At 45.8% G+C, this 12,562-nt stretch overlaps 1 protein-coding gene across 6 annotated transcripts in view; it reads left to right on the forward strand.

Annotated features, from left to right (window-relative positions):
• Window positions 1–12,562, forward strand: part of LOC135900246 (uncharacterized) — a 104,042-nt gene that overhangs the window by 57,201 nt on the left and 34,279 nt on the right. For all 6 annotated transcript variants that reach the window (XM_070532512.1, XM_065429667.2, XM_065429668.2 and 3 more), the window contains 2 exons: window positions 832–1,134; window positions 7,884–8,111. In XM_070532512.1, the coding sequence (XP_070388613.1) occupies window positions 832–1,134; window positions 7,884–8,111 (531 nt within the window). The remainder of the gene's footprint in view (window positions 1–831; window positions 1,135–7,883; window positions 8,112–12,562) is intronic.

Consider the following 12,562-nt stretch of genomic DNA (forward strand, 5'->3'; position numbering starts at 1 on the left):
AGCATCAAGTCCTAGCGACAGGCATATCCCGAGGTGTTGAGATTTACTTATGCATACTTACTTATGCATTCGATATTACATTACAAAAGGAAACAGTTGTTGTTGACGCAATAACAATCAAATGCTCGTAATAAAAGTTGTGCGACTAGCACAGTGTACAGCTTAACCACAAAAAATAATAAGAGAAGTTGCATTTGATTGTGTATATGAAGCCATGTCAACTCGTAGAAAAATGTGTCCTGCCTACCACTCTCATGGTGGCTGGAGTACCTGCAGTGCCAGATTTTCCCTTCGTCATTGTAGTTGAAAGCTCCATGCGTTGAACCTATTGAGCGTTTTAATGCTATTCATTAAAAACGTGTTTAAAAAGGCAAGAACCAACAAGCACACAGTGCACTCTGTGTGTTATGCATTCTTCCCTCTTTGTGTTTTTAGTGCACTGTACCGAAATGCCCGCTATCACCGAGCCAAGCTTGCAAATCCCTTCGTCTTAAAAGGGCCTTGAACCACATCTCCGGCTTGGTGAAGAAGCACATTCTGGGCATAGTATACGCTGCTGTGAACATCTCAGGCGAAGCTTATGGTGGCTCTGTGTGACACTGAGTACAAGCTTCACTGAAGGATTAGTAGCACACAATGGGTGGGTCCTTCCTTCTCTAAAAAACGCAGCCAGCTCTTGTTACTGATTGGCTGACTTTTACCGTAATCGTTCTTGCACTACATGAATTAGTTGAGATGGAGTATATAGGCATTGCATTCACTTTGGTGTGAAGTCCCCTGTACTTCTCCTCCCACGTGTGCGACTTCACTGCGTCATTATGCTGCACCCAGGCACCACCCAGCTAGAGAAAACCGAGCCCCCCTGCTCCCCCGGCGGGCTGCTCAATGTGCCCAGTGGTCACCACCACCATCACCACCACCACCACCACCAGGGCAGTGGAGACGGTGGCGACGGCGTGACGGCGTCCGGCCTGGGCAACATCAAGATGCCCGACGATGCTGTGTTTGGCTTTTCGGGGGGCATCTTCAAGGACGGGGCGACCGAGGCAGCGGGGAACAGCACTGAGCACCACCACCAGCACTGCGTCGTCTCCACGGTGGCTGGAACGACCGCGTCCACAACCAGTGCGCCTGGTGAGTGGGTTACAATTTGTAGGCAGTTTCAAGTGCGCGCGCGCGATGACAGCAACAATCTTGTGGCCCCAAGAAACTCACGGCCACATGCCTTATCGATAAGTCTACTATGCTTGAACAAAAATTTGTTTTCAAGGGTTTCATGTACAAGAAGCTTCACTTGACATTTCCAGATAAAAGAAAGGTGCGTACTGCTTATAATTTTTCGTGTAACTTACAGCAAACCTATCTTGTAAAATTGTGATTTTCAACAGAGGTAAAAAGTGAAGAAAATCTGCAGGCTTCTGTTTTAATGCGCTCCTGATACTCACCCTTGTCATTTCTGCCCCTTCTAAATTTAGTGGGTCCTGTCAGTGGGTAATACTGGAAGCCATCCAGGGCCTATGGTAGTAAACAGCTAAAGGGTCTGTAGTGTTGTATCCAGGAGAAATATGGAGCAACAATTTGGACATGAATTAAATGTTCAGAAGTAGACATTGGTGAGATGGTAACTGCTTTTGAAGGACACTAATCCAGGTGGAATAGTGACCATGATGGCAGACTTCAAGGGAAGACGGTGTGTTTGAGCTGGAGGAGGGGTGCACAATGTTGTCCGTGACACAAGGACGTGTAACAACATTAGCTAAGCCCGCTTTAGCTGCCCCTTTCCACTTTTGACTATTCATGCATCTGTTCAAGATCAGTCAGTTTTTTTTCATCTGTGCATAAATTCACTACCACCCACTAATTTTGGTTCTTCAGCATTGTGCTCTGTACCGTGCACTTTGTCTAATCCCCTCCAGTTTTTATCTTCGAGACACTCGTTTTCCTTGTGTACAGCAACTACTAAAAAAATATGGAAAGTGCTCTCTAAATAAATTAGTAGTTTCGCCCCAAAAACGAAGCATTGAAAGGGATAGCAAGGTTTTCATGTCACACTCGAGCTCCTCACACGGTGATCTAAGAACATGCGAAAAAATGTTATTAGATCATTAGATCAACACAGCATAGGAGACAACTGCTGCTGCATAGCGGGAACCCTGCCAAATACCAGGCTTGTTGCAACCTTGGTGCAATGACAAGCATGAGCAGTGACGTTACAGGCATTGCACCTCGAGCGTGAGGGTGTGTCCATCCAATTGGCTCCGTCGTCTTTGCAGCCAAACACACTGAGCATCTTCGGAGGCCTTGTAACCCTTCACGCAGGGGCCATGTGCTTGCACCTTCAATAACAGGACAGCGCAACGGTGGTAGCGGGATCGCACCTCAAGCAACCCTATAGTTGCTATCACAATAATAAGTAAAGGCTGCATAGACTCCAGGTCTCCAGAAATGTCTTTGCATTTCCAAGATGCTCACATAGTCTCACTTGAGAACAGCTAGACTAAACCATCTGGTGCTACGAGAAACAACTTGTACTAATTGTGCCAGTAGTAACGAAATTTTTTTTTTTTTTGCTTTGCTGTGGTCAACAAAATGCAGTAGAAAGCCAATGTGTGAAATTTCATTGTGTGGAGTGTTTGTCACCACATTGTATGTAAGCTTAGTGACGAGCATTGCATTTTGTGAGGCTACAAAGTGGAAAGTTTGCTACTCATTATTATTTATTACTGAACAAACAGCCTATAAATATTGCCAGCACAGTTCTTACTCTTCACCCATTGTTTCGTAAAAGAAAGAGAAAGAATTTGTGGTTCTGTGCATTTGTCACAGGCGTGAACAGCAAGATATAGAAATATACCCAAAGTTAGAGAGGTGCTATCGGCCAGGCATACAGAGGGAAGCAAGGAAAATACAAAATAATGCAAAAGATGTAGAAAGGAGTTTGGGCTCTGGGGTACACAAAGCTGCTTGGGGACATTATTTCTAAAGCTACCCATTAGCTGAGCCTGATACGCTGTAGGAGCATGATGGGCTTCACTGAGGGGCCAGATGAGTGCGTAGCAGGAAGCTGGCACATTAGAATAGTTAAACCACATGGACGGGGCGTTTCTGTAGTGGGTTGGCTCATTGGATTTTTACTCCCTAGAGAAGCATTATTATTGCGATTACTTCCGCAGTTTCCTCCATTTCCTTTTGTTGTGCTAAGTTGTTCCCGTGCTCTATGCAGACTGTGCCTTTTCTGCTACCAAGAGGTTGGCTTTCCCAAAAACCATAGTCATTCAGTGGCTAAGCTTACCTTATGCGCTAAATAATGCCATGGCAGGAACACAGTAGCTCAAAATCGGGCATATATTCACAGGTTACATAGAGACAGACACTAGCAATTGCATCTGCTCCCGCATGGCCAGCAATGTGTTTGATTTGCTTTGGTTATTTGTGGATTATTCTAAAGCTTTGAAAGATGGTATGTCAAATAGATTATACATAAGGTGACTGTTGGGCATGTTGGTAGGACATGAATGCAGCTTTTTGCACACAAGACAAGGGTGAAGAAAAGGCTGAGACACACGAGCGCATGTTCCTTCTTTAAATATTCTGCTGGTATTCTAAATTTTCAAACACTCGCATGCTTCTATTTCAGAGCACGTATTGTGATGCCAGATTGGAATCGGTATCTGAAGCTCAAGGCGACATGTCTACTGAGTAGGTTATCCCGTAACGGTCACTGGTTTTAAATATACATCTCAGTTACCTCTCAAATCAGCCTCAAATACACATGACGAAAAGTGTTGGTTCATTTTGGGGCAATGTGAAATCAGCTACATTTTCTTCTGGTGCAGACAGTTCACGTTTTTACTCCGTGATTGCTGCTGCAGTCATTGAAAACCTTAAAAAAAAAAAAGCAGTGGCAAACACAGTGCCATCCAACTCAAAAAGAATTTTTATAGATGCACCAGCCAATCATGTTCACTCATTTCTGTGATTTCGCAGAAGAGGCCGACCTGCGTGAAATTCTTTTAGTATGCATGTCTCTTGGTAACTATATTTTGGAGCCAAAGACCTCCAGCCTTTTTTGCGAATGAAACTGCGAAGCTACTGGCAACGCATGTGGGACAAAGAAACAAATAATAAGCTGCACTTGATTAAGCCAAGGATAGGTTCTGGCCCCCCGTTACAAAAACAAGACGGACTGATGTCCTATCCTGTACACTCGGAATAGGACACACATATGGTACTCACAATTTTCTGCTGACTGGCAGCGAACCTCCTACCTGTGGTAGATGTGGTGAAAGGCTCACCATCCTCTACGTCCTAGTGGAGTATCGGGAAGCCGAAAGGGAAAGAACGAAATATTTTCCTCTAGCATACCGATATTGTCTCCCTCTCCATCCCGGTATGTTTCTTGGTAAGGAACGCCTTTTTACCACCAAAGCTGTCCTAGGTTTCTTGAATGATGCGGTTTTACATGTTAATAGCCCAATGGTATCGTAGCACATCCTCTTTCTAGAGGATACTGCTGTGATAGTAGTCCTTGTATAGCACACGCCTTCAGGTCCTTGCGCTTCAAGGAATCTGTTAAGGCAGTAGTGCTTTTTAGAATTTTTATCCAAATGACCAATTTTAGCGCATTGTAACTCTTTTACAATGCACCTTTCATGTCCTTGACACACTTCATAGTCATTGTCATAGTTTTATTACATATAGCTCTTACGCACTTTATAGTGACCATCTTTTAGGCCCCTTTACAGCCCTGTAATATTCATTGCTCATAATATATCGCTTCACTTTGATCTAATTACCATTGGCTTGGCGCTCTTTGGCCAAACCTGGCCCTTGCGCCATAAAACACCACATGTCATCACCCAGACAGGCCGCCATTGGAATATGAACCTTGCAACGTTTAACGCTAGAACGTTATCTAGTGAGGCGAGTCTAGCAGTACTATTGGAGGAATTAGAGGGCAGTAAATGGGTTACAATAGGGATCAGTGAGGTTAGGAGGCCAAAAGAAGCATATACAGTGCTGAAAAGCGGGCATGTACTGTGTTACCGGGGCTTAGCGGAGAGACGAGAACTAGGAGTCGGATTCCTGATTAATAAGAATATAGCTGGTAACATACAGGAATTCTATAGCATTAACGAGAAGGCGGCAGGTCTTGTTGTGAAAGTTAATAAGAGGTACAAAATGAAGGTTGTACAGGTCTACGCCCCTACATCCAGTCATGATGAGCAGGAAGTAGAAAGCTTCTATGAAGACGTGGAATCGACAATGGGTAAAGTCAAAACAAAATACACTATACTGATGGGCGACTTCAATGCCAAGGTAGGCAAAAAGCAGGCTGGAGACAAGGCAGTGGAAGATTATGGCATAGGCACTAGGAATAGCAGGGGAGAGTTATTAGTAGAGTTTGCGGAACAGAATAATATGCGGATAATGAATACCTTCTTCCGCAAGCGGGATAGCCGAAAGTGGACGTGGAGGAGCCCGAACGGCGAGACTAGGAATGAAATAGACTTCATACTCTGCGCTAACCCTGGCATCATACGAGATGTGGACGTGCTCAGCAAGGTGCGCTGCAGTGACCATAGGATGGTAAGAACTCAAATTAGCCTAGACCTGAGGAGAGAACGGAAGAAACTGGTACATAAGAAGCCGATCAATGAGTTAGCGGTAAGAGGGAAAATAGAGGAATTCCAGATCCAGCTACAGAACAGGTATTCGGCTTTAACTCAGGAAGATGACCGTAGTATTGAAGCAATGAACGACAATGTTGTGGGCTTCATTAAGGAGTGTGCAATAGAAGTCGGTGGTAACTCCGTTAGACAGGATACAAGTAAGCTATCGCAGGCGACGAAAGATCTGATCAAGAAACCAATTGTATGAAAGCCTCTAACCCTACAGCTAGAATAGAACTGGCAGAACTTTCGAAGTTAGTCAACAAGCGTAAGACAGCTGACATCAGGAAGTATAATATGGATAGAATTGAACATGCTCTTAGGAACAGAGGAAGCCTAAAAGCAGTGAAGAAGAAACTAGGAATTGGCAAGAATCAGGTGTATGCATTAAGAGACAAAGCTGGCAATATCATTACGAATATGGATGAGATAGTTCAAGTGGCTGAGGAGTTCTATAGAGATTTATACAGTACCAGTAACACCCACGACGATAAGCTGAGAGAGAATAGTCTAGAGGAACTTGAAATCCCACAAGTAACGCCGGAAGAGGTAAAGAACCCCTTGGGAGCTATGCAAAGGGGGAAGGCAGCTGGGGACGATCAGGTAACAGCAGATTTATTGAAGGATGGTGGGCATATTGTTCAAGAGAAACTGGCCACCCTGTATACGTAATGCCTCATGACCTCGAACGTACCGGAATCTTGGAAGAACGCTAACATAATCCTAATCCATAAGAAAGGGGACGCTGAAGACTTGAAAAATTATAGACCGATCAGCTTACTGTCCGTTGCCTACAAAGTATTTACTAAGGTAATTGCAAATAGAATCAGGAACACCTTAGACTTCCATCAACCAAAAGACCAGGCAGGATTCCGTAAAGGCTACTCAACAATAGACCATATTCACACTATCAATCAGGTGATAGAAAAATGTGCGGAATATAACCAACCTTTATATATAGCTTTCATTGATTACGAGAAAGCGTTTGATTCAGTCGAAACCTCAGCAGTCATGGAGGCATTGCGGAATCAGGGTGTAGACGAGCCATATGTAAAAATACTGAAAGATATCTATAGCGGCTCCACAGCCACCATAGTCCTCCATAAAGAAAGCAAGAAAATCCCAATAAAGAAAGGCGTCAGGCAGGGAGATACGATCTCTCCAATGCTATTCACAGCGTGTTGCAGGAGGTATTCAGAGACATGGACTGGGGTGAATTGGGGATAAGAGTTAATGGAGAATACCTTAGTAACTTGCGATTCGCTGATGATATTGCCTTGCTTAGTAATTCAGGGGACCAACTGCAATGCATGCTCACTGACGTGGAGAGGCAAAGCCGAAGGGTGGGTCTAAAGATTAGTCTGCAGAAAACTAAAGTAATGTTTAACAGTCTCGGAAGAGAACAGAAATTTACAATAGGTAGCGAGGCACTGGAAGGGGTAAGGGAATACATCTACTTAGGACAGGTAGTGACTGCGGATCCGGATCATGAGACTAAAATAATCAGAAGAATAAGAATGGGCTGGGGTGCGTTTGGCAGGCATTCTCAGATCATGAACAGCAGGTTGCCATTATCCCTCAAGAGAAAAGTTTATAACAGCTGTGTCTTACCAGTACTCACGTACAGGGCAGAAACCTGAAGGCTTACGAAAATGGTTCTACTTAAATTGAGGACGACGCAACGAGCTATGGAAAGAAGAATGATAGGTGTAAGGTTAAGGGATAAGAAAAGAGCAGATTGGGTGAGGGAACAAACGCGAGTTAATGATATCTTAGTTGAAATCAAGAAAAAGAAATGGGCATGGGCAGGACACGTAATGAGGAGGGAAGATAACCGATGGTCATTCAGAGTTAAGAGTCATGGTCACAGAATGGATTCCAAGGGAAGGGAAGCATAGCAGAGGGCGGCAGAAAGTTAGATGGGCGGATGAGATTAAGAAGTTTGAAGGGATAACATGGCCACAATTAGTACATGACCGGGGTAGTTGGAGAAGTATGGGAAAGGCCTTTGCCCTGCAGTGGGCGTAACCAGGCTGATGGTGATGATGATGATCATCATCAACTATATTTTGGAGCGTGGAAGGAAAATGCAGTTTTGTGGGTGGAGCTTGCTCTGAATTCTAAGGCCCTCGCACTGTATACAGTCGTACCATTTTCAGAATGTGGAAATGAACCTCTTAACATCTCTTTGTTCTTCTCCCGTGGGACCAGCGTGTGAGGAGGCGAAGCTGTCGGCCGAGGAAGAAGTCTACCGGCTGCACTCTGGAGACCTGTCATGCTTCACTGCCAGCATCGGTGGGGGTAACGAGGGAGCACAAGCCACTGGAGAGCAGCTGGGAGACCTGTTTGGCTACGGCTCAGACTTTGCCAAGGGCCTCCAGGCCGAGGGTCGGGACAGTCCCGTGCTGCTTAGCATCAAGGACGATGAGCTCAGTGACGGTAAGTGACTTCATCTCCTTCTGTCAGTGGCATTTCTGGAAAGAGCCTTGATGCGAATGTTTGAAGTCAAGTTATCCTTGTTACCGTATTTATTCGAATCTAGGCCAATAGTTTTTTTTTTTTCAAATAATCATACATGCCAAACTCTAGGGCCGGCTTAGATTCAGGAATATTAAAAAACGCCCAGTTTGTAATTGAAAATAATAAATGTGGTGCGTAGCTAGCGCCATCTCGAAAAGTCAGTATCGCAGCCACTACTAGCTGCACCAGTCGCCAACTGAAGTGGGGCACAGCATTATCATAATGACACCAAACAGGTGATGCCACTGCAGTGCCGCTTTCAGTCGAAAACTTATGCTAGCTGCAGAGGCATCGTCAAACATTCAAGCCGGGCAGGACTTCAGCATCGATGAGAAAAATGTCCGTCATTGGAGGGGACAACAGGAGACACTTTTTGCATTTGCTGCAACGAGGAGATGGCTGCGATAAGGAAGATAAGCACGCGATAACAGAGAGGAGTTATTCGCTGATATCGCGCTCCGTTTCGACACGTACGAGCCATGTAGCACCGTTTGCCCATGCGTGGGTGCGCGGACGCGGCAAGCTTGCGCGTCTGCAAGTGTATAAGGCTAGCAGCGATGATGACGTAGAGTGAGCTCGGCATGTTCATATTAAATAAATGCTGTTTTCATTTATTGAATGCTGCCCTCACTTTTTTGTTCAACCTACATTCAAGGTAAGTTTTTTATTTTTTCTGGCTTCGGACATTCGGTGGTCGGCTTAGAATTGGGGTCGGCCTACATTCGAGTATATACGGTATTTGCCATGAAAACCGGAATATACGCAGTGTTTTCCCCCCTTAAAAAATATTAAAGGAGAAATGCCCCCTCGTCTTATATACAGTCGCCAACTGATTTTTCGGACTCCGAAAATTCAGACATGCTTGATTATTCGGTCTGATTCGCGGCACCGCCATTCTCCCCATAGACCATAACGTATAACAACTGCCAAAAGTTCGGACACCTTGCAACTTCTCGTCCAATTTATCGGCAGTCCTTGAGTCAACTCGATCGAGAGCACCATGCACCAACTCAGACCGGTGCATGGTTCGACTTGCTGAATGCCATTTTTTTTTTTTGAACGGAGCCTCCTTGCTACCCCATGAAGTGGTGCTACTGCAAATCCTTGCTCATCATCATCGTTTGTGCCTGGTTCGTGGCTACAGCAGTTCCGGTCTCAGCTTAGTAAGCCATATCAAGACAATCCAGCAGCTCATTTGTTTCTTTCTTCGTGCACGACGCTGCGAGTAGGCCACATTTTTTTGTGTGTGCGACTGGTGTCGGCGTGACGGCATGGTGATGTCTGCTTTGTGTGCTGTGTCGAGGTTGCGGGGATCCAGCGCGGTATACGGAAACATTGCGTCAAGTGTCTAATGGCGCCAACAGTGCCCGCGTAGACTGCGCTGGGGAATGCCGGCAAGCGGGTGCCGGAAGGCCTAAGATTTGTCGCCTTCCGATGTGCTCCCTACTGATGCCAAAAATGTTCTGCCGAGACCTGCACAGTGGTTGCATTGCGATTCCGGACACCGTCTCACTTGACAGTTTCACAGGCGCTGACACTGCTGTACTGACATGCGCAGAACTCAGCGACGGCAAGGTCATTCGTCAGGTTTCTGATGCACTGCCGGACGATGCGAGTCGGAAGATGATGCACCATATGATACACTGCAGTCGCATGCGGAGCATGTACAAGCAGTGACTGTGCTTTCAGCCACCTATAGTGACCGTACGACCCTCTCCGAGATTCAGGCTTATCTGATTGCGCATACTATACGGAACAGCGTGCAACGACGCATTCACAATTTCTTCAAACCTACTGCCGAGCCCGAATAAGTGCGTGGAAATAAAGGATTTCTCTCTTTTTTTTTTCTTAATCTGCTTTTTTGAACTCCTGTTTATTCGGACATTTCCGCAGTCCCCGTGAGGTCCGAATAGACGGTCGGTGACTGTAGCGGTCATTGGCACGATTTCTCTTGCCATCTGGGCACTATTGGACGAGGAAAAAAGAAAACTGAAAGAGCGTCGCCATTTTTGTTATTGTTGCTGTTGTTAACATGTAGACTACATATATGTTGTGCAAATGTGCGTTAACTGCTGTCTCGGGGCGCAAATTTAACAGGTATTGGATTAAAAGGGTCCTGAAACATTTTTTAAGTTGAGAAATGTGTTTCACATAAAAATATACCATTTGAGAAATACTTCGAAGCAAGAAGTTATTCAATGCAGTCAACTGAAGCAGAGTTATTGGCAATTCAAAGATCTCCTTTGATCCCCTTTGGAGTGCGCCCACTCCCCCTTCAACGCCTTACACTGCAAAGGCTATGGCGCAGCAGGGCATGCATAATGCTCCGCCAACTGAACGTCACTGTGGCGCACAATTTAGATTTGATTCTGGATGCTCGCGTAGATGCCACTGCTTCCTATTTTGACACCTACGAAGCGCCAGACTCTGAGGACATTCCCTCAACTTGTGGTTTAGTTCATGATGTCTCATCCCTTTGCTGTGCTTCAGTGTGCTACAGTAGAATCTCGATAATGCGATCACGCCTGATACAAATTTTGGGATGACGCAAATATTCGAAAAGTACCTACCCAAGTTCATTAGCTTACAATATGGTAAAGTTCGGATGCTGCAAACCACTTTTTTAACCGTAGCAGATGATATGGACAAATGGGCCAATTCATGATCCCCGTCCAAGCGGACGCGGAGGCATCAGCACGGCGGTAGCACCAGGCATTGGCCGTTGTCAGTCCGGCAGAGCGGTTGCGCCGATGCACCGATGGCAATCCTCTTGCCAAGGCAACCTGCTTCACTCAAACCTTGCACATAGCCCTCCCCCCCACCCCCCCCCTTCACTTTTACCGCAACACACACACATAAAAAAAAGAAACTTTTGCTTTGTACTTCACAAAGCCTTCTTTATGTTTTCTTTACATTTCTGTGCAATGATTTGGGACCATGCTGCTTGTCGGCCATTTTCAAAAGTCTTGCAACTTTGTCAGGAGCCAGCAATTACACACGACCCTGTCTTGATGCATCGACAAGGTTATCTGCAATCGTTTCCATGGGTAAGCCTATTCTCTGTATTCCACACTCTCGCAAACGGCTAACATCCCTACATGCCCTCCTTCCGCCGAGGGAGATGTTTAAGCTGAGAACCTGCCCTATGGCCCCTTTCTTGGCATATCTTCACCGCATCCGTTCCCTTTTGTTCTTTTTCCTGCCACTCCCCATCGGCAACACTGGCACCATAGAAGTGTTGCCCTTTTCTTGTACAGCCGCCCTGATTTTTAATATTATAGCGCGAGCGTCAACTGACCTGCTGGTGAGCGCCTTATAACGGCGATAAGCGTGCAACAAGGCGAGAGTTCGCGCACGAGCCTTGTTGCCTTGTTGCACTCGCCTTGTTGCACGCTCTTGTTGCACGCTTATCGCCGTTATAAGGCGCTCACCAGCAGTTCAGTCGACGCTCGCGCTATATTATTAAAAATCAGGGCGGCTGTACCTGGGGGACGCAGTGAGATGTTGGTGGCCGAAGTCAATGTAGAAGGGTGTAGGAACTTTTCGGTTGTGCCGGCAGTTGAGTTCTGGACTTCAATCAGTGCAGTTGGTGGAGGGGGTACGCGTGTGGCAGCGATGGGAGCAAGTTGGTACCCACTCACTTCGTGGGCTTATCAGTGTCGCCGATCCCGTTCACCAGTCCACCTTCAACACCGAGTCGGCTCCCGTACGCAAGAACCAGAGGATGGACAATCTGTTGGTCCGTGCAGAACTTTTCTTTTTCTTTTGTTTTTCATGTATAATTTCGGTTAGAATAGTATGCGCTGTGTTACGCCATGCGAAGGCCTAGTCCTGCTTGCCCATGTGGTGCAGGTAACCCGTTCTTAGACTTCTATAAGACCATATTTTTTTCTTCTTTGTCATGCATGTAATTCATTGTCTTCCATCTTGTAGAATATTTCATCGTCGTCTTTCCTTTCTCTCGTGTAGAGTGTATTTCTAAGCTCTTGTGTGATTTTTTCTCCTGTCGTGCGTTCCGATCTCTTTCTTTGTTCATACTATTACAATATCATCGAGCGATCTCACTCTGTTTTAATTAAATGCTTTTTCTGTTCTCGAATATGCAAATAGCCGTGTCCGCTTTGAGTTTCTGTCATTCCTCCACGACATCGCCACAGGTGCACCCCACACAGGTCGACCTTCGAAACAAAACAAACTTGTGATTCACCACTTGGAGCCTCTTTAGGGCGTTGCTGACGGAAGCGTCAAGTGGAAGCCTATAAACCTTTGCCGAGGACTGGTAGTAGGGTGGCAGATCTTACCAAGCGCATGACACATGCCTTCCATCGTCTTCAATGCCCGATGACAGTTCGATACTTTTCTGCCTTTGC

The sequence above is a fragment of the Dermacentor albipictus genome, chromosome 1 (assembly GCF_038994185.2).
Source record: "Dermacentor albipictus isolate Rhodes 1998 colony chromosome 1, USDA_Dalb.pri_finalv2, whole genome shotgun sequence".
Taxonomy (NCBI): Eukaryota; Metazoa; Arthropoda; class Arachnida; order Ixodida; family Ixodidae; genus Dermacentor; species Dermacentor albipictus.